Here is a 26,485-nt window from a genome sequence, read left to right as displayed (position 1 = left end):
CAGATACCTGATTTGTGAAGTTGTGGGATGAGGGAGCCCTTTTAAACATAACCTCAGTATCTCTAGTTGGAGGGATTCAAAGTTTTGGAGAAATTTTCTTATACCCCTTTAGATGCACTTACCTCTACTTCTCAGATAGGTAAAGAGACTGAGGCCACTGTAAGCAATGGGGGAAAGGGGCGGGGGTGGAGGGAGATCCAGTTGGTCAACATGGTCACAAGGGACTCCCTGAAATTGTAAATCATCTTTTCAAACCATGGGATGATTGTCTCTCTGGTCTTGTGTTTGTATGTATTATTTTATATCCTCACCTACAAAGGTGCTTCTTCTGAAGCACAGAAAGGCACTCATTATGCATCCCCCATCCCTCCATTTCCTTGTATCTATCCCTTCAGGTAAACAATGGAATTCCCCTAAATCTAGACCAGATTCTCAACCCCTAACACTGTCAAGAGAGAAAATAAGTGCAAACACCTAATCTAAAAGAAATGAGAAAAGGAACCATAAAAAGTAGCTCAGGGAAATCATAAGTAGGCATTATTATATCTTTAGGATCTAGGCATAAATCAGACAGCCAAGAAAGTATCCCAGGCAATCAGATAAACTATAGGTGTATCTCATTCTACAATGGATGTATTTCTGAAATGTTGGGTATAAATCACATTTTGGCAAATCTAATTCAATTTTTCACATTATATAGCACCAAACACAGTAACTTGCACAGTGAGTACTCAAAAAAATTAGTGCATTATTGTAAATGCACTTAAAATTTCTTTGAAAAGAATCCCTTTGAAATGTGAATGATTATCTTAGTATAACTTCTTTATAAATTCAAATTTCTGCATGTCAGGTTTTTCTAAAGTGGGATTTACCTATGCTCAGTGGGGTGTGAAATAGTAGGTTGAGAGATACAGAGGACATATTTCCCAAGAGCCTTCAGATCCACACCAGCATGGTGAGTTATAGGGATACAAAATGACCCTGCTTAGCCCAGGGCAAATAAGAGTGACCAGAGGCAATTAACAATTGATTTGGCCCTGGGACAACATGATTACAAGGAGCTCCGTCTGAAACCTTGGGATAGAAAAGGAGATAAGAGCTCCTTCTTGTATTCTACTCATTGGTCTCAGGGGAGCAGTGTTTCAGTCCTGGCCAGGACAACCAATGTTATCGCTATTCTCCTGGTAACTAGGTCCTTGATATTGGCAAGTCACACAGTCTTTTTGCAGTGTCAGAACAAAATCTGGGAAGGGGAGGAGGAACCCTGGGTGGTTTTAAGATATTTAATAACCAGAGACTTGAGAACTATAATTTTTGAGTACTGCTCCGGTACGCACACACACTCAAGCGAGCACACACACATATACACACAGAGATATTATTAAAGACATAGTAAAAGAGGCATGCTTGTCTTTAACCTGACACATGCAAATCCACACATGCAAAAAAGATAAATGAGGGGTAATCATTTGCTTCACAAAAGAATTCTTCACTTTTAAAAAGACTTCTTCCACCGGTTTTTTTAACTAGCTATCTGCCAGGCACTGCTTGAATTATTTGAGATCCACAAGATTGCTATGGTATATAATGGGGGTGCAGAGTGTGGCAGAAAGGGTTTCCCTGCAGCCCCTCCCCCTCCCTCTACTTGCAAACACCCTTGGTGACTGGCAGTGGCAGGGAAGGCAGCACTCACAGTATCTTGAGGATTTCCACATAGCAGCCCAGGATACGGTCAGCCTGGGTGCTCAGTTCGATGCTCATGGTGCTGCAGGTGGGGCTGACCATGAGGCAGTCGATGAGGTTGGGCTCACTGTCATTGCCAGCACTGGCCGTCATCTTCTGGTTGGCAGTGTTGTTACGCTCTACCTCCACGTGGATCTCACTGGAAGTGACAATGACCGACTTGAGGCGGGATTCGGACAATGTCGCCTCCTGACAGACGAGGTCAGGGCTTGTGTGGAGAAGGCGCAGTGGTAAGTTGGGTTTCCGGTCACATTGCTGCTGACAGCCATTGCGGATTTCTTTCAGGCTTGGAGAATTGTCTCGGCTGCAGTGACAGATTGGGGAAAGGATGGTTTTAGAAACACAGGGCTTGGGGATTACTAGTCTACACTTGGAACTCAGAAAAGCAAACAAGCAATATCTACATTCAGAAGTTGCCCCTTGGGCAGCTAGATGGCGCAGTGGATAGAGCACCGGTCCTGGATTCAGGAGAACCTGAGTTCAAATCTGGCCTCAGACACTTAACTAGCTGTGTGACCCTGGGCAAGTCACTTAACCCCAATTGCCTCACTTAAAAAAAAAAAAGATGCCCCTTCCAAGAAGCTTTCCCTGGTTAACCTCAACCCCCACAGATTATACCCTCATTTTTACCTCTTTTCTCTGTGTATTTGCACAAGTGGTCTCTCCCACTAACACCCTCACCCCCCCCCCCAAAGCTTGGTATACACCTTATCCTCATCTCTACTTCTTAGAATCCTTACCTCCTTTAAAGTGGTATCTCTTCTCCATTCTTCTTCCCACCCCCAAGTAACCTGTAATTTGTTTGTATAGATAATATACTAATCTGTGTTTGTGTTATTACTAAGAAATGTGAGTTCCTGGAGGGCAGGGACATATTCCTTTTGTCTTTGTGACTTGTCTTTTGACTTTGCCAGTGACTAGTGCAAGGTCAGGCACATAGGTTCTAAATAAAGACTTGGTGAAAGGAACTAAATCAGCATCCCCTAACAGTGATGAACACTTTCCATCACTAAAGTCCTCTGCTAAGAAGCTTGAAAGTTTTGTGGTAGCCTGATTATAGACCCAGGAGGTATCAAGGTATAGCAGAAAGAATACTGGCTCTAGTCAAAAGACCCGGGTTCATGTCATTTCTGTGATTGTGGGCAAATTGTTCAACCTTTCTCAGTCAACTAGCATTTATTAAATGCTTAATATGGGCCAGGCACTGTGCTAAGTGTTGGGGATACAAAGAAAGGCCAAGGACAGCCCCAGCTTCAATGTCTTCATCTGTAAAATGAAGAGGTAGGCTACATAGCCTGAGACATCTCCAGATCTGTGATTTTGTGACTTTAACTACTCTCCAAGGACCAGCCAGGACAAGTGTAGAGTCGCATTACTAGAAAACGAGCTACCAGGTTATGCATTTTCTGAGGACATGAAGACCATAAACTAAAGTTTGAGAGGCTCTGAACTGCCACTAGTGGAGCAAAATATCCACATTCAATGCCATATGTCCTCCAGGACCAGATCACAGATCATCTGAAGTAATAAAGAAGACCATAACATTTTTATCATTTATTTTCTCTGATCGTTAGTGAGCTGTTGTGTATTTCTTGAGTCTCCTAGAGGCAGCATGGTGTAGTGAAGAACATATGGGACATAAGTGTCGGGAAGACCTGGATTCAGAAAGCTACCTCACATTGATGAGCTGTATGAACCTAAGCAAGTCAACTGACATCTTTGTATGTCAATTTTCTGTAAAGTGAGGGGGTTGGATGCTAAAGTTCTTTCCAGTTTTAAATCCAAGATTCTAGGAGTCTTTGATCCACTCTCTTTGGGACAGCTTTTTTTTTCTTTTTTAAAAATCAGCTAGGTGGTATATTCAATAGTGCTGTACTCTGAAGTTAGGAAGACCTGAGTTTGAATTTAGTCTCAGATACTAGTTTTGTGACCCTGGGCAAGTCACTTAACCTCTGTCTGCCTGAATCTCCTCATATGGAAAATAGGGTTAATAACAGTACCTACCTCCCAGGGTTGTTGTGAGAAACAAATGAGAACATTTTTCTTAAGCACTTTGAAAACTCTAAAACACTATATAAATGGTAGCTGCTATTATCCTCCTCCTCCTCCTCCTCATCTCCCCAACAATGGCTAATATAGAAATGTACTGAATGAATTTGACTGAAAATAAAAATTCATTATTTAACTTGCTTGGACCTAGCACAGTGCCTTTCAAATAATGGACACTGAGTAAAAGAATGAATGAAACACTCAAGGCCCATGGCCCATAACACAATTCCTTTCTAGTCCATTTCACAGGCCACCTCTAGGTACTTTACTTCCTCCCACCGGTTTTCTCACTGCCTAGCCCTTCTCTAACACTTACTAAATGAGTTTGACTACTTTCTCCTTTACTGATATGGTTGTCCCATAGGTAATGTCTCTTTCCATCCCAACCATCTCTCAGCATATCCAAATCCAACCCCTCCTTCAAGGCCCTGCTTATGTGTCATCTCCTTCAGCATCAAATTAGATAATGTATGTAAAGAGCTTTGCAAACCTTAAGGCTCTATATAAATGTCAGCTAATATCATTATCCCCGATTACTCCTGAGTCCCCAGTGATCCCTCCTTGCTCTGACATGCTATTATACTAGGATGCATGCCACGTAAGAGTGCACTTGATTACAGGGAGTCTTGTGTTTTTATCTCCAAATGCTTCATGTGAGTCTTTTGTTTTTACTCCAGTGAGGTCCCAGAGGGCAGAAGGTGAGGCATAATCTTATTCATCTTTGTATCACTACCATCAAACCCATCCTCACTCCTCTTGCTGAACTCAGGGCACTATGGAACTTAAATCTGCTATCATCTATTGCTCCCAGAGCATTGCCCATGTTCCATTCATCTTGACCATTCTTTGAGTCCCTGAGCTGAACACGTGTAAGTGACAGCAAGTAACTTGTATGTCTGGAGGGGGATTCTACACAAATGCTTATCCATCCTATTCCTTTCTACTACAATGTAAGCTCCTTAAAGACAGGGATTGTTGTTGTTTTCTCTATAGCCTCAATTCCTAGTACACAGCAGAAGCTTAATAATGTTGAATTGAGCTACATTCTACCATGAATCATTTTCCATATAGCCTTGAGCTTTTGGGAGAAAGGATGGCATACAAGTTAAGCAACTTCAGCTATATGGCATAAAGCTAAGAACACCTTTAAGAAACTAAAGTAGACTCTCCTACTGACAAGAAGTTATGTGACCTTGGGCAAGTTATTTGACCACTACAAGCTATAGTTTCCCTTATTTTTTTTATCTAATAATAATTTTTATTTAAAGCTTGAGTTCCAAATTCTATTCTTCCTTCCTTCCCTCCCCTCCCCTCTCCCTGAAGCAGTAAGCAATCAGATCCCTTATTTTTAAAAGAAAAGTTTATAAAAGGTAATAAATCTCTTAATATCCTTTCCAGATCTAAATCCTATGACCCTGTGCCTCTATGATACCAGAGTTGAGACAAATGTTCAAATTGGGTCTTCAAATCTGACTAGTGAGGAAATGGGAGTGGGTTAAAAAAAAAAAAGCAACTGCCAAATAATCCCATTTAATTTGTCAGTTTATAGTACAACATTATAAAAACTCTTTTTATTTTAAAAAAGTCTGAATTTTGCATTTTGCCCTTTAGAGACTGAGTGAGAAGTTTCATGTCTTCCATGAAGCACCTCCATGAAGTCTGCTGACAACAGAACACAAGACTCCTGCAGGAAACCCATCAGTCATTTCTGAGACCCCAAGCCTGATGCCTGGAGCACAGTGATACCATAGGAAAAGCTGTCTTTTGCTTTTATAGACCCAGGAGTGGTGACACAAGGTCACCAATAATCCCTTCCCACCAAACTTTGCAAAATAAGAATGATTTCCTTCTCCAGAAGCGAAGTTCAATAATCCACAGTCCACATACCTATCTAGGTCATTTAACTGGAAACTCCAAATGCTTTGGTCATCCTTATAGGCCCAGGATCTCTTGGGAGTCACTTTACAGTTAGGTTTCTCTAAGGTCCTCTAAGGGATATTTCTGGATGATTCATCTTGTAATCACAGTCTTATAAATATTTTTAAAATAATTCCCAACCTCCAAATCATTTCCCTTCTGGAAATCTCTGGAGATGTCTGATTAGTAAAATGAGTTCAGCTAGAGTTCTCTCTTATTCACTGATCAAAAGGAGATGGCAGGGTTTTGTTTTAGGAGCTAGGTGGCACAGTGGATAGAGCAATGGGCCTAGAGTTAGGAAGACCTGACTTCAAATCTAGCCCCAGACGCCTTCTAGCTGTGTGACCCTGGGCAAGTTATTTAACCTTTGTTTGCCTCATTTTCCTCATCTGCAAAATAGAGATAATAATAGCACCTGCCTCTCAGGATCAAATGATGAGGATCAAAGGAGAGAATAATTGTAAAGTATTTAGCACTCTGCCTGGCAGTAGGTATAGTCAGTGGTCTATAAATGTTAGTTGTAATGATAGTAGTGGTGATGCTGATGCTGACACTGACAAATGGATGATGATGATGCTGCCAAATGGGGTACTGAGCTAAAAAGCCAGAATAACTGGACCTCCTTCTAATTCTACCACTGACTTCTTAGATATTGCAGGGAATGTCCTCTCTTTTCTTAATTTCCCAACTTGGACAGTGGAATGAGGTCCCTATACCTTTTCCAATTCCAACCCTCTCCCATAAGTCTGTGAACATTCCCAAGGTGACTTTTTACAGGTGCATAAAGGCCCTCTGACATTAGCATAAACAGAGGGGTGGTGCTCCAACTCTTCTTAATTCAATCCTATCTGGCCTGAGTAGCTGAGAGGCTCCTGAAGCATCCTTTGCTTGGGCCCATGCCTATGTGAGGCCCTGGGCCTGTAGGTATGGGAAAAGAAAATGATTCTCACTTATTGTTCTCCCACTTTATGCCCTACCACTAGATAAACTCAGAGCAGGGAACCCCATGTCTTGCTAAGCTGGAGATCCCCAGGATGAATCAGAGACTTAAGAATGAGCAATGAATTGGAGGATGGGAGCATGAGAAATGGAGCATGCTCAGAACTGCTAACAAGGTTACAATTCACTGGGGGGCTACTGCATTTCAAATGAATTCAGGTCAGCAGCAGCAACGGTTGCTTCCTTCAGATTAACATGACCAAGGACAAATGCCTGTCATCCTAGTTTCTGCAGCAGCTATAGTTCCTACCTTTCTTTCCAAGAAGCAGTTCCTCTTCTAGGCAAACACTTATAGTGAATGACCTAGCTAGTCTCTGGACTGTTTGCCATATAGTGGAATTCCAACACAGTACATATGTGTACATGCAGAAGGCTTGAGGCAAACCTCTTGGCTCTAGATTACAAATAAACTGTCCTGAGAATGAGCAAAAAGTAAAAAGGAGAGAGAGACAGGCAGACAGAGAGACAGAGAGAGACAGAGACAAACAGACAGACGGACAGACAGACAGAGAGACAAAGAGAGACAGAGAGTGTGTGTGTGTGTGTGTGTGTGTGTGTTCACACACACACACACACACACACACACACTTGAGGAGGCCTGAGTGGGAGAAGATAGATTCTGGGATATTTACCAGAGTGTGTTTCATTAGGATATTTAATGAACCCGACCTCTACAGGATGTAGAGGTTTGCTCTGCCAAGACCACCAACACAGATCTATTCTTAGAAGCATAGGTCAGAGCCCATCCCCATACGCCACCCACCAATAAGGATCCAGCTGTCTTAGAACCCATTTCTTAAATCTGAGCCAGGAAGCTTCAGGACAGGCCTCACTTCCTAGGCAGTAACCTCAAGGTCCATGACCAAACCTCAGGGCCCAGTTCTGCTCCCCTATTTATGTTCCAAACACAGATGCCTGAAGGACAGAACCTATCTTAACCCCTCCTGGGAAAGAAATCTGGGGCAAGAGTATGGATCTCAATTCTTAGACATAGACAAATTGCATGTGTACGTGTTACATGCAAGGGAGAATATAGCTGCATGCCAATTATAGGTCCTTGAATGTCTTCTAAGGTAGGCATCCCTGATAAGTTGTGGAACAATTTTAATAAAGATTTTAAAAGTCAATTTAGTAAAATCATCTTCACTTTAAAAAAAATCAGAACAAATCTTTGTTTTTTAAAAAATCAATTTCTCAAAAGCCTTTAAATAAATGGGCACATTTAGTGTTACAAATGCCTCTTAAGTGGCTACCTGACTCAATCTGCACACACTTCCTGGCCTGGCAGGGAGAATATGTGCTTGGCCTGCTTTGAGGGGGTCAGTTCACTCTGTTCTCCAAGTGAGGACCCTGCAGCTGCTGCAAATGGCTCAAATCTGGCACACTGTCTGTACTCTGGATGTGATAAATACTAATGATGCTATAATCGGTGGCCCCATACACTCTTGCTGCCCTTCACAGCCCCAGATGTCAAAGAAAAAAATGACTATCCAGAATGACCTTGGTAGGAGCTGGAAAAGGCTGTACTGACCTGTTGATGAACTCTTCGTAGCAGGAATAGATGGCAGCAAGGCAGACTGCAACTAGGTTGGGTAGGACCCGGGGGTGGGGGCACTGCCCTGTGGGGCCATGCATGCTAGAAAAGAATCAGATCCAGAGAACACTAGGATTACATGGATTATCAGGATAGGGACATCTTAAGAAACAGGGTTCGAAGGGGGCATCTAGGTGGCACAGTGGATAAAGCACCAGCCCTGGATTCAAGAATACCTGAGTTCAAATTCGGCCTTAGACATTTGACACTTACTAGCTGTGTGACCCTGGGCAAGTCACTTAAAACCAAACCAAACAAAAAAAGAAATAGGGTTCTATTAAGGTGACTAGCAAAGGATTTTATACAACTTTTTTTTTTAAAGGTCTGTGACACTCCAAGTTTTCATTTCCTAGGGTCAACTGATACTGCTTGGAGCAAGAGCTCCAACAAAAATGCATTTCTTTTGGACAATATTTTGTAGTATAGGTTGCTAATTTCAGAAAATACATAAGCAGTTTGGCATAGAAGCTAGACAACCAGTTTTAGAGTCAGTGACCTGGATTTGAGTCCCGCTTCTATTGAAAGCCCCATAACCATTCATTGCCCCAGACCACTAAGCCATCATTAATTTGCAGATCTAATTGATAGAACAGTTTCTTCACTGAGGGCTCACTATACCAAAGAAATCACAGGTCCAAGTGATGGCCAGTGATAGCAACATGAGTTCAGTACTGTCTTAAAGTAGTTCATTAGAGATTCTTTAAGAAAAACTCATGGTTGAGTAAAAACAACAACATTTGGATTGAGTTCATTTCAGAGGCTGAACTTATTTTTGGCTTCATGGTTCATTTCAGGTCAAATTCCTGGTCAGAACTAGGGCATATGATGAGCTCAGCAATGGGATCCCCCTCTCTCAACTCCCTACTGCCTTCCCAGCCCCTCTGGCATTTCCAAACACCATCTGCTTTTCAGGGATATAAGAAGAGCATGCTGTCTCCAAGCTAAGAGAATGGTAGATAGGGAAGCCTAGAGATAATGAGGAACCAGGGGGTGGGGGATGGGGTCAAGATGGGTGCAAAGGGATATTGGTGAGGGAGGAAGGTATCACTGACCTGTGAATAAACTTTTTTACCACTTCCATACCAGCATTCAGCTCATTCAAGGCAAGGATATACTCCTGAGTAAAGAGCCTCAGCCGTGGGCACTTCCCAAAATCCTGCAGAAAAGAGAGAAAAAAACCACACTAAGAAGTAAGGTTAGATTGGGATCAGCTAAGTAACTAGGTTCTAGGGCTGAGCACAGGCCATTAATGCCAACAGAACACATTTATGTGGATATTGTCCTCCCTGTCCCATCTGTCCCCCACAATCTCCAGTTAAATGAATATGGTTCTCTGACCCTCACTCTGGTCTCTTTGAGTATACAGGAAACTCTTTCTAGGTGGCATATTGGTGACTATAGTCAAGAAATGTGATTGGGAGCCCCAATAACAATAATACATTGAGAAAAAAAGAATAACCCACCTACCCCCACCCCCCATAGGGGGGACCTGAATTCTTTGAGCTACCTTGTTCCAGACTTCCATACCTGACAGAAAGGAGGCAGAAATGGGATTCTTTCATTCCCTTTTCAACTGAATCTGTTCAACTACCAGACATGGAACTGCCATATAGCCACTGCTGTGTATCAAAAAAAAATTTTTTTGCTGTCCAATTAAGAATACATTCATTCCAATTATGTTCCAATGAGTCTTCTACTTTTTAGCTATCCTAATTTCAATCCCTTCATTCTAACTAGAGTGTGGAAGGCTCACCTGGTCGGTTATGTAGAAATGTTGAAAAATAAAGATTTTTAAAAGTGTGATTTTGTGGAATTGATTTACTTTTTTAAAAAAATTTCTACAACAGTGTGATGAATAATATTTAGTTACCTGGAGTTTCTGCATATTTTCAAAAAGGAGTTATTTGCCCTTAAACAGAATAGAATCTCTCGGGCTGGTGATTTTCCTTGGCTATCACATGGCAAGCAAAGAAGAAAGCTAGAAGTTCATTTCTTGCAAGAGGGTCAGGAGGCATAGAGAAAGCAGTGAAGAAACTTATATTCCCTCAAAAAGTATAAGGATATATGCCAGAAAAATGGCAGGCAGAAGGGAGAAATTCTGGCCAGTGACCAGCTGTCTCAGGATCTCAGGGTTGGAAGTAGATCAGAAGTCATCTTGCCCAACCAGTTCCTGAGAGAGCATTCCCTCTGAGTCTGAACTGTGCTAGTTGTAGCCTGTCAGCACTGAGAGCTAGGAGGTTCCCTAGACCCATACCCCTAGATTCAGAGTGGATTAAGAAACACCTTGAAGAATTTAAAAAGTGCTAGAGGTACAGTGGGGTGCCAGAAATGAAAGGTTGTTCCCTAGCATCCCTGACTCTATATCTGACTCAAGAGAAGTAACAGTTGCTCCTGCCTTTTAAGAGGTGGTAAATCCCTTGATCATATAGGAGCAAGTGGGTGAGAGTCAGCGAGGCATAAGAGGAAGAGCAGGTGAGAAGGTCTATGTTCAAATCCTGGATCTCCTATTTACTATCTGTATGACATAAGGCAAGCCATTCAGCCCCTATGGGGTTCATAGGATCATACATTCAGAGTTGGAAGGGTTGATTTCTAAAGTTCCTTCCAGCTCTGAATTCTAAAATCTTCAAGGATGGAAGTGAAGAGAATACAGAATCTCGGGAGCACTGCGGCATGTACAGTCATCCCAGGGGTATTCCTTCTGGCTTAGCCTGGCCCCAGATATTCAGAGGACCAAGAGCCCAAGGGACCTTCAACATTCACAGGGGATCAGAATTAGACTGTAATTGGTGCACTTTGACCTGGTACCTTTGGTTTGTGGTAAATGCTATGGGCAAACAGCTTAGGAGAGAATCAGCAGAGTATGACAGCAATCCATTACAAAGAGTGTGTAAGGGAGGAGTTGTGTGTGTGAAAGGGAAATGATATCTGAGATGGAGCCATGTGCAGCAGGCAGTGTGTATGAGTGGGCAGGAGAGGAAGAAGTGGGTATGGCGCATGTGACTGAGTGTAATTTGAAAGGAGGACAGGGAGGGAGAGGAAGAGAGAGAGAGAGAGAGAGAGAGAGAGAGAGAGAGAGAGAGAGAGAGAGAGAGAGAGAGAGAGAGAGAGAGAGAGAGAGAGAGAGAACAAGCACTCAAAGCAGAGGGGAGACAGCAGTGAGTGGGAGGAACAATAAAGGCAGACACTAAGGAAAGAGGCCTCCTGGGCAGCCATAGAAGGCTAAATCCAACTTTAATTTGTGTCAGCTAGCTCGGACTCAGGGCTCTTGACCACTGGCAGCTTCCTCTTCAGAGCACCAAGAATAGTGCTATTGATGAACATGTTAAGTCCCATGCATGCACTTTCAATCAAGACTGGCACTATTCATGACTGATACTTGCTCAGCAGTGGGAAGCCCCAGAAACAGAGGGGGAAGGTTGGATACTTAGTGTGGGCTCAAAGCCAAGTATGAAGAAAAATAAATTACAGACTGATGCAGGCTGAACTGGAGTGGGTTTGTTTTTTTTTGGGGGGGGGAAGATGAGGGAACACAGAGACATCTATATCTATATCTATATCTATCTATCTATCTATCAATGTTCAAACAGATGAATTATTGATGCCTCTTAGTAACAACACAGAACATCTAAGACTGAGCAAACCCTTTCTCCTGGAGGCAGTGTTATATAGTGGATAGTGCATAGGATGGAATCTAGGATTTGTACTAGCTGTGTGACTTGCCAAGTAAGTCACTGACTCAGCCTCTAGACTTCAGTTCCCTCACCTACAAAGTGAAGGATTTAAAAAGAAACAGGCGCTCTTTTGTGACTCTTTTCAGCTTTAAGTGCTATGATACTATGACCTTAGTGTTTGGGGCTATTCCTGGGCTGTGGACCTAGTGCCCACAAATTCAATCTATCTAAAAACAAAAACAACAACAACCCCTCCCTCCCCCCAAAAAATCCACTGTCTGAACTTTCATATTCATTTGCTGCATTATGATGACAATACATGCTCTGATGGCTGTATATAGGCCAGGCTCATAGCATAAATGAATGAAGCTACACTCTTCTTAGACCAAGATAATCATCTAGAGAAATGATGATGATTAGGAACAAGATTTAGAACTAGAGGGGGAAGCTAGATGGTGCAGTGGTTAAAGCACCGGCCCTGGATTCAGGAGTACTTGAGTTCAAATCCGGCCTCAGACACTTAACACTTACTAGCTGTGTGACCCTGGGCAATTGCCTCACTAAAACAAAACAAAAACAAAAACAAAACAAACAAACAAAAAAAGAACTAGAGGGGGTCATCTGGTCCAACTCTTTTGCTTTAGACATAAGGAAACAGAAACCCAAGAGAAATTAGATAGCTTGCTCAAGGTCACACAGGTTGGATTTGAACCCAGGACCTCTAACTCCAAATCTAATGTTTTTCAAATATATTATGCTGCTATGGCAACAGCAATTAAGTGTGTTTCTGTCAGAGGATAAGGGGCCAGGCAGACCAGATCACTGTTCATCTAACTCTTCCACATGCCCTCATATTCCTCTGCAAGAAAAAAAAATGGAGATGATTTACCCTGAGGTAAACTGTTGTTGCTGTTGCTACATTTCAGAAAGATTCATTGTTATGTTTTTAAAATGCAATTTCAACTCTCTAAGGAGAGATACACTTTACAAAAGCCCATCATCTCTCAAGTCACAGAGAGGATCTCCTGGGACCACCAGCAGCCTAGGGAGCACACTTTGAGAACCTCTGGACTAGGTGGCCTATTTATCTCTTTTGGCTTCGTGACTTTAAGGATACAGATTCGTCATTACTAGGTCACAGTTCACTACCAATAAGGAGAGGAAATTAAATGAAGCTACCCTCTAATATGTTCTTTCTGTTATAAAGTGAAATGAGCATTTAGATGGGAAATTCCCTGAGAAAAAGGAAAGTACCCAATCTTCAATAGCTCATGTGTGACCAGGCATGAAGATTTTAAGGCTGAATTCAACTTCTGACATCCTTTCTTTTAAGTCTGAAGTCTAGTCTACTTGGCTTTCTCTGACTATAACATCTCACCTCCTATGCCTGTCCCTTTATATAGGTTTGTCCCCCTTGCCCAGAATGAAGTCTCCTCTTCCACCTTATATATAGAATGGTCAACCTTTATCCAAGGCTCAACTGAAGTGCCAACTCATCATGAGAAATATTACAATCTAATCTATTGCCAGAGCACTCTCCTTTGGAAATTAATTTCATTTATTTTGTATTTACTTTATCTGTACATGGCATTCCCCCCCTACCCCCGCCAAAATGCAAGGCCTCTAAGGGCAGTTCATATTTGTCATTGAATCCCCAGGGCCTAGATATGTGCCTCACATATTGTGGAGGCCTAAGAAATGACTGCTGAATGAAGTCTAAAAATAATTGTGTTTCAACACTGCAGAATACTACAGAATATACAAAAAGATATGCTTTGGAAGAAAGGGCAAGATAGCCCAAATCCATGGTCACTTCAGTAAATCCAACAAATCAGGATGAGGAAAAGTTCCTTTAAATAAGAAATATCAAAGCACATATGTCCTCTAGACTCCAGCTATGACTCAGAAAAGGTGTGGCAGCCAGCTCACAGGGTGACCGTGTGAGGACAAATGATTTTCTAGTTAACAAACATCCCCTGTTCCCTAGCAGGCCAATCCAGAAGCCACATGGCCCAGCCCTGCCCTGCCTGGCCCTGCCCTGCCCTGTCCTTTGGCCTCTTCCTGAGCACAGACAGTCAAACTCAAAATGACACAGAAAATCTAGTAGGATCAGGACTCCCTGTTCAACTTCAGAGGAAAGCAACGCCGGTGATTACATTGTCTTTTCCTTTCAAATGAATTTCTCTCACACTAGATTTTGAGACATCTCAACAAACATTTAGTAAGTACCTCCTCTGTACAAAGTCCCATGCTTAGACAAGTCACCAGGGCATGTTTATTTAGTATGTGAGTAGCACTTTTAGAGTGGGGAGCAGTAAGTCAGTTCTGAGGGCCTTGGTGGTCAGCCCCAAGCAGCAAATGTAAAAATGTCAGAAGCCAGAGAAGGGAAAGAACCTTGTAGAAGAGCTTTTGTACACAAAATAAGGAACAAACAAAAGTTAAAGAACGTGATAAATTTTGCAAGAAGCTCTCATTTGAACTTCTTGACAACCCTATAAGAAGCATAATTATTATCCTCATTTTTACAGATAAGGCCATAAAAGTTCAGAAAGGTTAAGTAATCTTCCTAGAGCCACACAGCTATCAAGGATTGGCAGCAGGATTCAAACCTAGGCCTTCCTGCCTATCCACCATACACCAGTGGGGCTTCTCAGCTACTAACCTTGAAAACCATTTCAGATCTTTTTTTTTTTTTTTTTTTAGTGAGGCAATTGGAGTTAAGTGACTTGCCAAGGGTCACACAGCTAGTTAGTGTTTGTTAAGTGTCTGAGGCCAGATTTGAACTCAGGAATTCCTGACTCCAGGGCCGGTGCTCTATCCACTGTGCCACCTAGCTCCTCCCATTTCAGATCTTTTAAGATCTGATTGTAGGGCTCAATTCACATATCCTTTTTCTTGCAAGTCAGGAACCTGCTTCTATATATTACTTTCCTATTCTTTTTAAAGAAATGTAGCTTCGCCTCCTACTTTAGCCATTTAGTGTTCCTGCTGGTGCTAGATGTTCCTTACTCAGCTGTAAGAAAAGGTGAATGTAATGAAACAACCTGTCTGGTTCTTCCCCTCACAAACAGAGAGTAAGCTCTTGGTTCCATCCTTTCCGGCCTCAAAATTCAGTTAACAGGTGGCTATGAATTTTTGTCTTGTCCAGGGTTCCCTCCCAAATTGAGCTATTTGAACATTAAAGAGATTACAGACAGTTAGCTCTTTGCCTATTCACAAACAAAGGTGTGTCCGTGTCATCCAGGCCCAAAGAGAACACTGTCTCTGCTGCTGACCTGTGTTCTGGTGGAGTGGGCAGAAAGGTCAGCTTTCTCCCTACTGGTCTCTGAGGTCTCCCTAAATGTATCTCCTGGGCACTGGTTCTCCTTAACTATGCAAATGGGAGATAGTGGCATCCAGTGGCAGTGCCAGAGAAAATGCTACTACAGATCAGTCCCACCAACATGTAAGCAGAGGCAGCCATAACCTCTAGACCTTCAAAAGCAGTTCTAGGTGGGTCCTAGACTCTCACTTTCCCTGCATTCTTCCTCAGTCCTTGTTATAAGTGTGCAGACTAGGGGCAACTCGGTGGCGCAGTGGATAGAGCACCGGCCCTGGAGTCAGGAGGACCTGAGTTCAAATCCGGCCTCAGACACTTAACACTTACTAGCTGTGTGTGACCCTGGGCAAGTCACTTAACCCCAATTGCCTCACTAAAAACCAAACCAAAACAAACAAAAAAAATAAGTGTGCAGACTATAGAACTTTGGCTCTTTCCATTTGGGGGCTCCCATTCTTTCTGAGATAAGGGATTCCTGTTTCATTGGCCTGGAGAAAGACCAGAGTAGATTCATTCCCTGAGGGAATGGGACATAAAGCAGCTAAGTTTTGAAAAGGAGATACTAGGCAAAAGAATTATGGAGTAGGGGGTGCTGATCTGAAGAGGGCTGCAGTGAAGAAATTGAATAGTAATCTTACAGTGAGGTCATGAGACACTTGTAGAAGCAAAAAAAGAAAAAAAAAAGGTGAGGAGAGGGTTGGCAGTGAGGCTACCAAAGAGCATGAAAGCCTTTTGGGTAAAAATGATCCATAGGGGTTTAAATGACCAACAGTGCAATGAGTCAACAGTGACATGACAGCCAAAGACAATTAAGACAATCTTGAGCTACATTAATAAAAGTCTAGAGTGTACAGCAAGAACCACTCCCTAGACCTTGATGTTCTCTGCCCTTGTTGGAACACATTTAAAGTATTGTGTTAACTCTGGGCAACATGTTTTGGAAAGGATATTGATAAAATGGAATATCTCCAGCAAAAAGGCAAAACAGGATGGTGAGGGGGCTGGAAACTATGCCAAGCAAGGATCTGTTGAATAAAGTGGGGATATTCAGACTGGTAAAAAGAAATGGTATGAGTGACTGGGCGGGGAGGGGTTAGTGCAGAATAGATATCTTCAAGTATATGAGTATATTTGTCATGTGAAAGAGGGTTTAGGCTTACTCTACATACACTCTACTTGGGGCAGAGCTCAAAGCAATGGGTAAAGGCTATAGGAGGCCATTTTCATGTTGCTATAAGGAAATAACTTTCTTTTTTTTTTTAGTGAGGTAATTGGGGTTAAGTGACTTGCTGAGGGTCACACAGCTAGTAAGTGTTAAGTGTCTGAGGCTGGAAGGAAATTACTTTCTAAAAGTGAAAGCTGTTCAAGAATGGAACATGTGGCCTCAAAAGACAGGGAACTTCCTGTCCCTAGAACTGCATAAAGAGAGGGTGACTGACCACTTGTTAGGGATGCAATAGAAAGAATTTCTGAATTAGGTGGGAGGTTGGACTGGATAACCTCTAGGGTTCCTTTCAATTCTAAGCCTATGATTCCATGAGGTAGAGAGGAGCCAACCATGAATCCAAGTATAGGTCGGACGCAGCATGGTACTCAGGAAAATGAGACTACCTAAGCTTAGCTGGAAGAAAAGGCCACAATAGGTATGGCTTCTACTAGAGTAAGATAAGACTAGAACTCATTCATTTTTCTTTATTCATTCATTATTTTTCCAACCCTTTGCCTGTCTCCACTATCACAAAAAATCAGGGTGAGGAGTATAAGAGGAATACAAAGGAGACCTTTGGAAATGACACATACCTACCCAGGCGGTTCCACTTTACCACTGCATACACTTGTTTCCTAAAATAATCTAACTAGCAACCTCCAGGCAGTCTTACTACCCTCAATAACAGGAATTTCTATTTCAAAGGAAATAATCCTATCTTTGCAAAAGAAAAAAAGGCACCAATCTACTCGATCACCAACTACAGCATAGTATTAAGTGAATTTCAAAGTGCATGACCTGATGGGGGGCCAATTCTATTACTGTTTTGATTTTGCCTGAGATAGGTGGCCAGCTTTTTCAAATGGTTGTCCTAACTAGGGGAATGTGATTCTTTTTTAAAAGACTAAGCTGTCAGCCTATTGCCTAGAGTTTTAGAAGGAGGCAGGATAGCCCCAATAAAGCAAGAAATCACCTACAAGAGCAACCGGCAGCCTGGGCCTCCCATTAACCTAGGGAAAACTTACCATGTTGTGTTTGAGGATTCTCTGTACCACTGGTGTGAATACTTCTATGACCACCATGGACCGAGGACGTTCTCTGCAGTGCTGTAAAAAGGAAAACACAGTTAAGCACAGCTCAGAAGAGCCCTTAGTAATTAAGAGCAACCTGGACCCCCTTGTACTCATGACAAAGAGAAAGTCCTTGACACCCAGCAGAGGATGTATTACAATAATGAGAGCACTGTGCTCACCCTACACACACACACACACACACACACCCCTCACCTTGGCTTCTTGATCAGGGAAAGTAGCCTGGAAAAGGACACTGGATGTGAGGTATTATAAGTCTCCTTGTCAAAGTCTGCCCAGGACTTTGAGGTGGCTAGGCTGGCTGCTAAAGATACACTAAGACACAAATTATCCCTTTAAATATTTTTCCCCTGATGAACAGTTAAGGGTGTGGGTTGGGGGAAATTCACCATGCTGAGTGAAAGTGATTTTCATCTCAGGAGGCAGATGTACTACTATAGACTGTGCAGGATTGTGTTTCCCCCACCCCAAAACTGTCCCCTCATTCCACCTCTAGCTCCAAAAAAGGAAAATGAGACTATGTCTTCATACTTTTCTCATGCATTATTCTGAAAAGTGAGAGAAATATGACTGGAGTCAAAGGCCAAAGAAGAATGCCCCATGTATAGAGCTGGGGGAGTCCTGAAAAGGAATCCTGTCTCTCCAAACATCAGAAACGAATTCTTATTTTAATGTCTGCTCATATGTGAAATGAAGAAGAAATGAGAAGGTATGGGGGGGTTCAAATGTAGTATCTACTCCTTTTTTTTTTTTGGTGAGGCAATCGGGGTTAAGTGACTTGCCCAGGGTCACACAGCTAGTAATTGTTAAGTGTCTGAGGCTGGATTTGAACTCAGGTCCTCCTGAATCCAGGGTCCATGCTCTATCCACTGTGCTACCTAGCTGCCCCTAGTATCTACTCCTTTTTACAAATTTCAGGAGAAAGTAGCACAAATTTAAGTTTAAGATTATATGAAAGGTGAGCTGAGCTGAGCTGAGCTGAGCTGGCTTTAGCCTGACTAGGCAGTCACTTGAAGCTGCATTCTGGTGCCTGACCCTTCTTTGCAGTACACAACCACTGACAGACCAATGTGGTCTCCTTGCCTTCTCCCCCCAACCCTGTCCCTACCAAGGGCTTGATCTACAAAAAATACTAGGTTGGCCTTTAACACTGCCAGACTGTTGAGCTTTCAGTCTGGGCTAATTATGGAACTAGAGCAGGAGTCAGACTATTTAAAAAATTAAAAGGAATTTTCAGCTCATAGGTCATAAAAAAACAAGTGGCAGGCCATATTTGGCCCATGGACCATAGTTTGCCAACCCTTGAAGTAATGCAATCTAGAGACTTACGCACACATATGCATGCAGACATGAATATAGGCAAGCATAAAGATACTCAGGTATAAGCACACATGTATATGCACAATCAGGCATAGAAATCCCCACATTTGTATGCCCTGTATAATTCACACACACACACACAGATGTGATTTTACAGCATGTGTCATACAAAGATAGTGTTAGTTATTCCTGTGCTCTGTAACATTAATATGTAAGTACTGCTTGTGAAGAAGGTACATTAGTGATAGCTGAGACAGAAGACTCAAAGTCACCATCTAAAAAATGCTCTCTTGGAAGCCACTTACTTCCCTCTAAAAGAAATGACCTTCCATCATTCAAAATTCCCACTTCTATAATGAAGCAAAAGAACAACCCCTTACTCCAGTCCCACCACGGACTTCACTCCACATCACACCTTCCCTTAACACAAAGGAGACCTGAGCCATTTACCTATGGCAACACTTTGGTCATCATGGCATCCTTCTGCTATCTGTACTGGAGTCTCTTGAGGGTTATTTCACTAGGGATTCAAAACCAGACTTCCATGTATAAAACAAGGGCTGCATTTTTTTTTTTTGGAGGGCAATGAGGGTTAAGTGACTTGCCCAGGGTCACACACCTAATAAGTGTCAAGTCTCTGAGGCCGGATTTGAACTCAGGTACTCCTGAATCCAGGACTGGTGCTTTATGCACTGCGCCACCTAGCTGCCCAAGGGCTGCATTTTGTAAGTGATATATAGTCCCTAGCCCACTATGAGTTCCCATCACAGGTCAACTTCTGCTTATTTGTATGTGGATTATTCATGGAAAAAATGTAAGCCCTGACAGTTTCTCCTGAAGCCTGGTTGCTTATGAGCTCTGGCTAGTTTGTACTTAGGGAAGACAAATTCCCTTTATAAATAACTGGGACCCAAATTCATAAAGAAGGCAGGTCTTCTTGTCAAAAGATCTTTCTCCCATCTCCCAACAGATATGTAACAGAGTCCAAAGCCAGACATAGTACTGGGTTTGCATCTCTGAATCTGTGTAATGCAAAGCTGACTGTAATCACTGAAAAAGGGGATTTATTCATTTACTCATTCATCCAGTGCATGCTTCCTGAGTAACTTCCATGTTTGGGTGGATGTACGTGGTGTCCAGGACTAGTTAGATATTTCAACATATGATGCGTGTATGCCACATGCACGGCATAGAAAGTTTCCAAACAGAAACAGATTTCAGAAATTGAGTCTTCTGGTACCTTGCAGAAAAATTCACAGAGGTCGGGTGGGGGGTGATTGTTTTCCAGCAGAGGAGCAATTGCCTGAAAAATAATGAACAGATATTTCAGTTTGACCCCTCAACAGGAATGCAGGTAGAGCAGCAGCTTTCTTCTGAAAGAAAATATGGTCCCCCTGACAATGAATGGGTGGAAAAAGAACCCTATCCCTGCATTCTGAGGCACAAGGCTTATTATCATACTGAGCTATCTTAAAGCAAAGGTGTCAAACTTGACTGGGGGCGGGGCAGATAGGGAGAGGCCCTGAGTGCAGCCCATCAAGATTAAAATGTAACTGGGAAATGTCAAACAAAACAAATCAAAATATAACAAAATATAATGTTAATTTGTGGTTTTCTAAGTGCATATGTGGCCCCCTAGGGAAAGTTTGACATCATTATCTTAGAGAACTAGACTGAGAATGTGGAGACCTGGGTTCTAATCCAAGCTATACCATTACCTATATCATCTTGATCAAATCATTTAATGTCTGCATACCTCAAGATTCTTATTTGTGAAATGGAAGTGATAATATCTTTCCTCTCCACCTCACAGGGGTGTGATAAGAAGCTAATGAAAGAATGGATGTGGAAGTACTTAAAAACTATATTTGTATGTGAGGTGTTTACAGAAGATAAAATAGTTTGGAAAGACCTGGGGGCTTTAATAGACTGAATACTTCATATGAATCAACAATATAACAGAGCAATAACCCCACCACAAAACAACTCCCCATGAAGAAGGAAGGAAGGAGGAAGGAGGACTCAATCTTGGGCTGCACTGAGAGAGGAGAAATGTTCAGAATGAGGGAAGTGATGGTTTTACTGTATTCTCCCCTTGTTCCAACTACATCTGGAATATGTTATTCAGTTCTAGGTATTTTATTTAAAAGGGAAGTTAGCAAGTTATAACATATGCAGAAGAAGGCAATCCATTTGGTAAGAGGGCTAGTTGAGGGAACTAAGGTTGTGCAACATGGAGAAGAGAGTACTTGGAGGGGACATGATCAATATCTTTAAATAAATGAAGGGATAACTTGTGGAAGAAGCATGAGATTTATTCTGCTTGAATCTATGGGGCAAAACTAGGAATAATGAATGGGTAGAAGCTACAAAGACAGACTTTAGCTCAACATAAAAAGACTTTAGCATTTCAGTGGTAAAGAAAGCATTAAGATGAATCTGTATTATACTAAATAATCTGTGTTATGCCAACAAATCGTAGAACCATAGAATCTCAGAGCTGGATGAGATCAGCAAAGTCATCTGGTCCAACCTCTACCAAATCAGCAACCTCAAAAACATTCTTGAAATTGCTATGTAGACCTTGGTTTAACACCTCCATGGATGGAAATGCACTACATTCTAAGGAAGCTCATTCCTCTTCTAACAACTCTAATTGCTGAGAAGATGCTTGTGAGGCAGCTTTAAACAACTATAAATTATTAATGTCATGACACCTTGCAAAAATGAGACCATGAGGGAGGTGAGGTGATTTCTCAAAACCTTCAGGTTAGACACTGCCTAGAGATGGAATCTACCTTGTTTTACATTAGGTCCTGCAGATGGGGGGGGGGGGGACAGTGCAGGGGAAGCAGTTGCAGACTTCATGGGAATAATCTCAATTATCACAAGGTCTCCTATAACAATAATAATTTATATTTGTGAAGCACTTAAAATGAGCACCTGTAAATGTATTGCTTTTCTGGATTCTCACAACAATCTTGTGAAGGAAATAGGTTAGGAGTTTTCATTTCACAGATCATCTCCATTTCCAAGACTTAGCTAGATGAGCTGACTTGTTCAAGGCCACATGGCTAATTAGCTGTGGAACCGGGCTCTTACCCAGGGTCTCATGAAGGTCTTTCTATTATGCCACATGACCACTCTATGAGATCCTTCACAGTATATTATGATGTGAGGGCATTGTGCTCCAGCAAAAAGATCTCTGGATTTTGAGTAAAAGGATCCAAGCTGGAATCCTGGTTCTGTCACTTACTAAGCTGTGTGACCTTGGACAAGTTTCACTTAATCATCCTGGACCTTAATTTCCTCATCAATAAAATGAGCGGGTTGAACATGACCTTCAAGATCCTTTCTGGCTCTAAACCTATGATCTTATGGTGTTTGTGGGTTTCCAATACCAAAAATAGATACAATGAAAAATCAGTCAGTTCCTTTCCATAATGTTGTTTTTCAAATTACAGTTATTCATTCTCATTTTCCCTTTTTCTTTCATGACTGTTGGAGAGACACAGACTAGAACTAGCAACCAATCAAATCAAATCAAATGACAAGTACATAATGCACCTCTTAAGTGGCAGGCACCCAAGAACATTGAAGAACAGGGTCCCTGCATTCAAAGAACTTATAACTAAGAGAAGCTAGAGATCAAGGCTAGTTTGTACCTTGAGGTGGTAGGGGTTGGAGGATTTGGGTAGGTTTCTGAATGACTACAGTGAACAGAACCTTTCCTCATTTTCTTATAGCACAGAAATCTCTGGGTACATTTTCTATGAGAATCAATAACCACCTAACATTTTTGCATAAATTTAAGTAGGGAAAGACAGAAAAATGACCATCACAGGTTCAACAACTAGCAAGAGCCTAAGTTTATTTTCAGAGTCTTTAAAACTAATCTTACTTAGGAGGAATCTGCAGGAATTTTTTTCCTTTTGCACCTCTGAATAACATAAAACATTTGTTAAAGCGGAAACACCTTGGACAGGGAATTAAGAAACCAGAGTTCAGTTCCTGGCTATGCCACTTATATGTTGAACAAGTCACCCTCTCTTTCTGGGCCTCACTTTCCTCCTCTGTAAAATAAAGGGAGGGGAGAGGGGTGTTATGACTTAAGGTCCTTTTCAGCTCTTAAGTATTTATTATTCTATCAAGTGCCTAACTTTCCTTAAAGTTCAAGTCACCTTCCTTCTCTGTTGCTAGGCAACCCAAGGCAGACAGTACTGAAAACAGAGAGAAATTGGACTTTCTGATACTGCTGCTGATTTTTGCTGCAGCCTCTAATGCTAATTTCCAACCTTGCCTCAGCTGGGGTCTGTGGACTTGATCAAAGGAAGTCTTCAAATCTTTCTGGAAGAAGACCAGGGAAATGTTCCCTGGCACACTGTGGATGGCACCTCTTTCCTGCCCTAGGGCTAGATTTCCATTCCCACTCTGCATTCCAGCTATCTCATCTCCTGTCAATTCCTGCCTGGATCCCAAGCAACAGTCATGTCTCATGCATGGAAAATCTGGGAAGACAACTAATATGCGACCTTTTAAAGCAGCCAGGACTGCCTGGATTTCTCCCCACCACGAATTTTCCAAGGTCACAAACCTAAAGCCCACACACGACTTTTTAAGAGTCAAGACTTCCGAATAAGATAAGTGGGTATTTGGACAACACAAAGAAGACAAACTTTTAAAACATGTTAGAGCAAAGGATTTTGAAGTAGAATAGGCCTTCCTATCATTTGGTCCAACCCTGTCATTTTTAAGATGGGAAAACTGAAACCCAAAGACATTTGTGAATGGCAAGGCCAGGATTTGAAACCACATCTTTTGACTCTTAATCCAATGCTCCTTCCACTGCCTGACCTACCAGGTCAAATGGGCAAGAGAAAAAGGAGTACCAAAGATTGGGCCTGTGGTATGTGAAGATTAGTAACACCTACTTCTCCTAACTTTACCCTTGGGAAAGACTTTGGAGAAGGGTGGGCAAGGCATGGTAAGGCATGAATATGTACTGACCAGAAGAAGCCTAGATGGTGCCAGAAACCCCTCCTAAGCACTGTAGCATGCAACTGGTCTGGAGAGTCCTGGCTCAGCACACTGCATTTCGTTTTCTAAGGCCATGGTGAAGAGGTAAGAGCTGAGTCCTCTTGGTAAGCTAGCCCAGAGTACCATCTAACAGCATATATGGGATGCTGCTGGCATCCTGATACCAGTTTGCTAGGGATCAGTGTAATTCACCCACTTGATAAGAGGCACACTTCATAGTCTAAAATGGCCCAGAAAGATATCTGACTACAGAATCACAACTAGAATATCATAAAGAACAAGACACTAAGATCATAGTAAAGTACTAGAAATTATTACCTCACTCTAGAAACCAGAATCAATTTAGTCTAAGTTCTATTTATGGATCAATTAAAATCCTTTCACTGGCTGCACCTCCTAGAAAGAAAAAGCCTTTCTTTCAGCTGCTTTGCTTATGACTGAACCAGTGCTATCATCCTTGCTAACTCCTTCCCTGCCCTGCTCTACCTCAGTCTTCCTGAAGAGGGTCCAAGAAGAGGAAAAAGGCTAATCTACATACATCAAGGGAACTTGAGTGCATTCCAATGCAGATGAGGAAAATTCTGCCCATGAGGAAGCAAATAAACTAGAATGAAATACATTTTTACACTGATCATTAGGGAGCCCCCAGTGCTCACCGAGGCCCAAGGAAGACAGAGTGTATACTTACCACAATAATGTTTTCATGCTCTTGAGTGGTCAAGTTGGTATTCTAAAGGATTGAATAAGGGAAAAAAGGATTAGAAAACTTTGCATTTATCACTCACAAGTACATAGATATATGAAATAGAGATTGAAGAAGGTTTAGAAGAAAGCTGAAGATTTGGGGTTTAAGAGTCTTTTGTTGTTGTTTTTTTGTTGTTGTCCAGTTGTTTTTCAGTCATGTATGGCTTTTTGTGGCCCCATTTCGGGTTTTCTCAACTGAGATAATGGAATGGTTTGCCATTTCCTTCTCCAACTCATTTGACAGATGAGGAAACTGAGGCAAACAGAGTTTTACTTTGCTTTAAACCAACAGGTTCTGCCTTGCATGGTTCCCTTACAGTCCCAGGGACACATGATTGGTGTAGAAAACTCTTTGGGATGGAACTATAAGAATTCCCTATTTCTGCCTTCATCCAAGGACATTTGTAAAGAGGACAGCTTTTTAAAAATTCATACTTCTTACTTAAAATACTTTAAGGATCTAGCTATGGTTTCGTCAATGTGAGTACCACCTCAACTAACTAAGAAAGTACTTCCTCTATATCTTAATATATATAATGAGAATCATTGTAGCTAAACAATTTATTTCACCCTATGACCAAACTGGTAAGAAGCCTCTGGAAATTAAAGTAGGCTGGTCCTTGGGCCATGGATTCATGGTCCATCATCAGACATATATTTAAAGTCTGTCCAGTTTGGTACATCTTGACAAAGTTTGAACTCTACCAACATAGGCTGAGAACCAAGTAGAAGCTAGTATCTACCTTCCCTCCATGATGAAGCATCAGAGTAGGATGGTACTTGATACCAACTCCTTAAGTTGGTTTCCAAGATATTCGAAGCAGAGAGAGTTATTGCTTTCAAGTTAAAAAAAAAAAAACAAACCCTGAGGCAGCTAGGTGGCAAAGTGGATAAAGCACCAGTCCTGGATTCAGGAGGACCTGAGTTCAAATCCGGCCTCAGACACTTGATACTTACTAGCTGTATGGCCCTGACCCACAAAAAAGTAAAATAAAATAAAAATAACACCACTACTCCCCCACAAAACTCTTGTTAACATCTCACAATCATAAAAGGTCTTTGATGTCAGAATCTGGCACTTTGAAGACTGAACTCCATCAGCACTTTCCATACAACTATTTTCTGATTAAAATTGACTTCAGACTTTTGCTGACTTAAAAATAATGAATAAAATGCTTACTGCAAAGAGTTTTTTGCTAAAGCACTTGGAAATCCATTCTACAAAACAGGACTGCACCCATTAAACAGAACTTAACAATGTTCTTAAGCAGAGATGTAAGGTGGTTTCCTCAAAGTGATGTGTATACAGATATAGATATAGATGATATAGATATTAATATGGATATAGATGATAGATATAGATATTCATTCAGGTGGGTGTTCCCTTTCTGATTCTACAGAGAAAAGGCACCAGAAGAGTACATTCTCTCAGCCGGATGAAGCTCTAATAGGTTTTACTCCAACTGACAACCAAAGAACATAGAATCAGGGTGAGAGGGTGGGGGAAGAGGTAGTTTCACAGGTAGGCACTTGTCCACTTCTGAAGGCAGTACAGTCAAGAACACTTCTATCTGAGCCACCAGCTTTTCCTAGGAAGAAGGTGGGGCAGGAAGAGGGAAGTGGGAGGATGATACCAAAACCACTAGAAAACTGATCTTTCCTTTCAGGAATTTTCTATCATTATGCTATATGCTTATTATGAGAAAAAGAGTTGATGGAATAATTAAATTTAATTAAACAAACATTCATGAAGTTTACCATGTTCTAGGCACTGTTAGGTACTAGTAATAT

General features: G+C 41.7%; 1 protein-coding gene across 3 annotated transcripts in view; it reads right to left on the bottom strand.

The window, feature by feature from the left end:
- The window catches only part of LOC122741117 (c-Maf inducing protein), a 289,560-nt gene that overhangs the window by 31,851 nt on the left and 231,224 nt on the right, over positions 1-26,485 (bottom strand). For all 3 annotated transcript variants that reach the window (XM_043984230.1, XM_043984229.1, XM_043984231.1), the window contains exons 5-10: positions 24,639-24,680; positions 20,154-20,216; positions 17,528-17,608; positions 9,355-9,458; positions 8,240-8,344; positions 1,694-2,047 (exon numbers count right to left, since the gene is read on the bottom strand). In XM_043984230.1, the coding sequence (XP_043840165.1) occupies positions 1,694-2,047; positions 8,240-8,344; positions 9,355-9,458; positions 17,528-17,608; positions 20,154-20,216; positions 24,639-24,680 (749 nt within the window). The remainder of the gene's footprint in view (positions 1-1,693; positions 2,048-8,239; positions 8,345-9,354; positions 9,459-17,527; positions 17,609-20,153; positions 20,217-24,638; positions 24,681-26,485) is intronic.

This window comes from Dromiciops gliroides, chromosome 2 (genome assembly GCF_019393635.1).
Source record: "Dromiciops gliroides isolate mDroGli1 chromosome 2, mDroGli1.pri, whole genome shotgun sequence".
Taxonomy (NCBI): Eukaryota; Metazoa; Chordata; class Mammalia; order Microbiotheria; family Microbiotheriidae; genus Dromiciops; species Dromiciops gliroides.
Note: the sequence above shows the minus strand (reverse complement) of the source record. Positions and strands in the feature narration are given on the sequence as shown.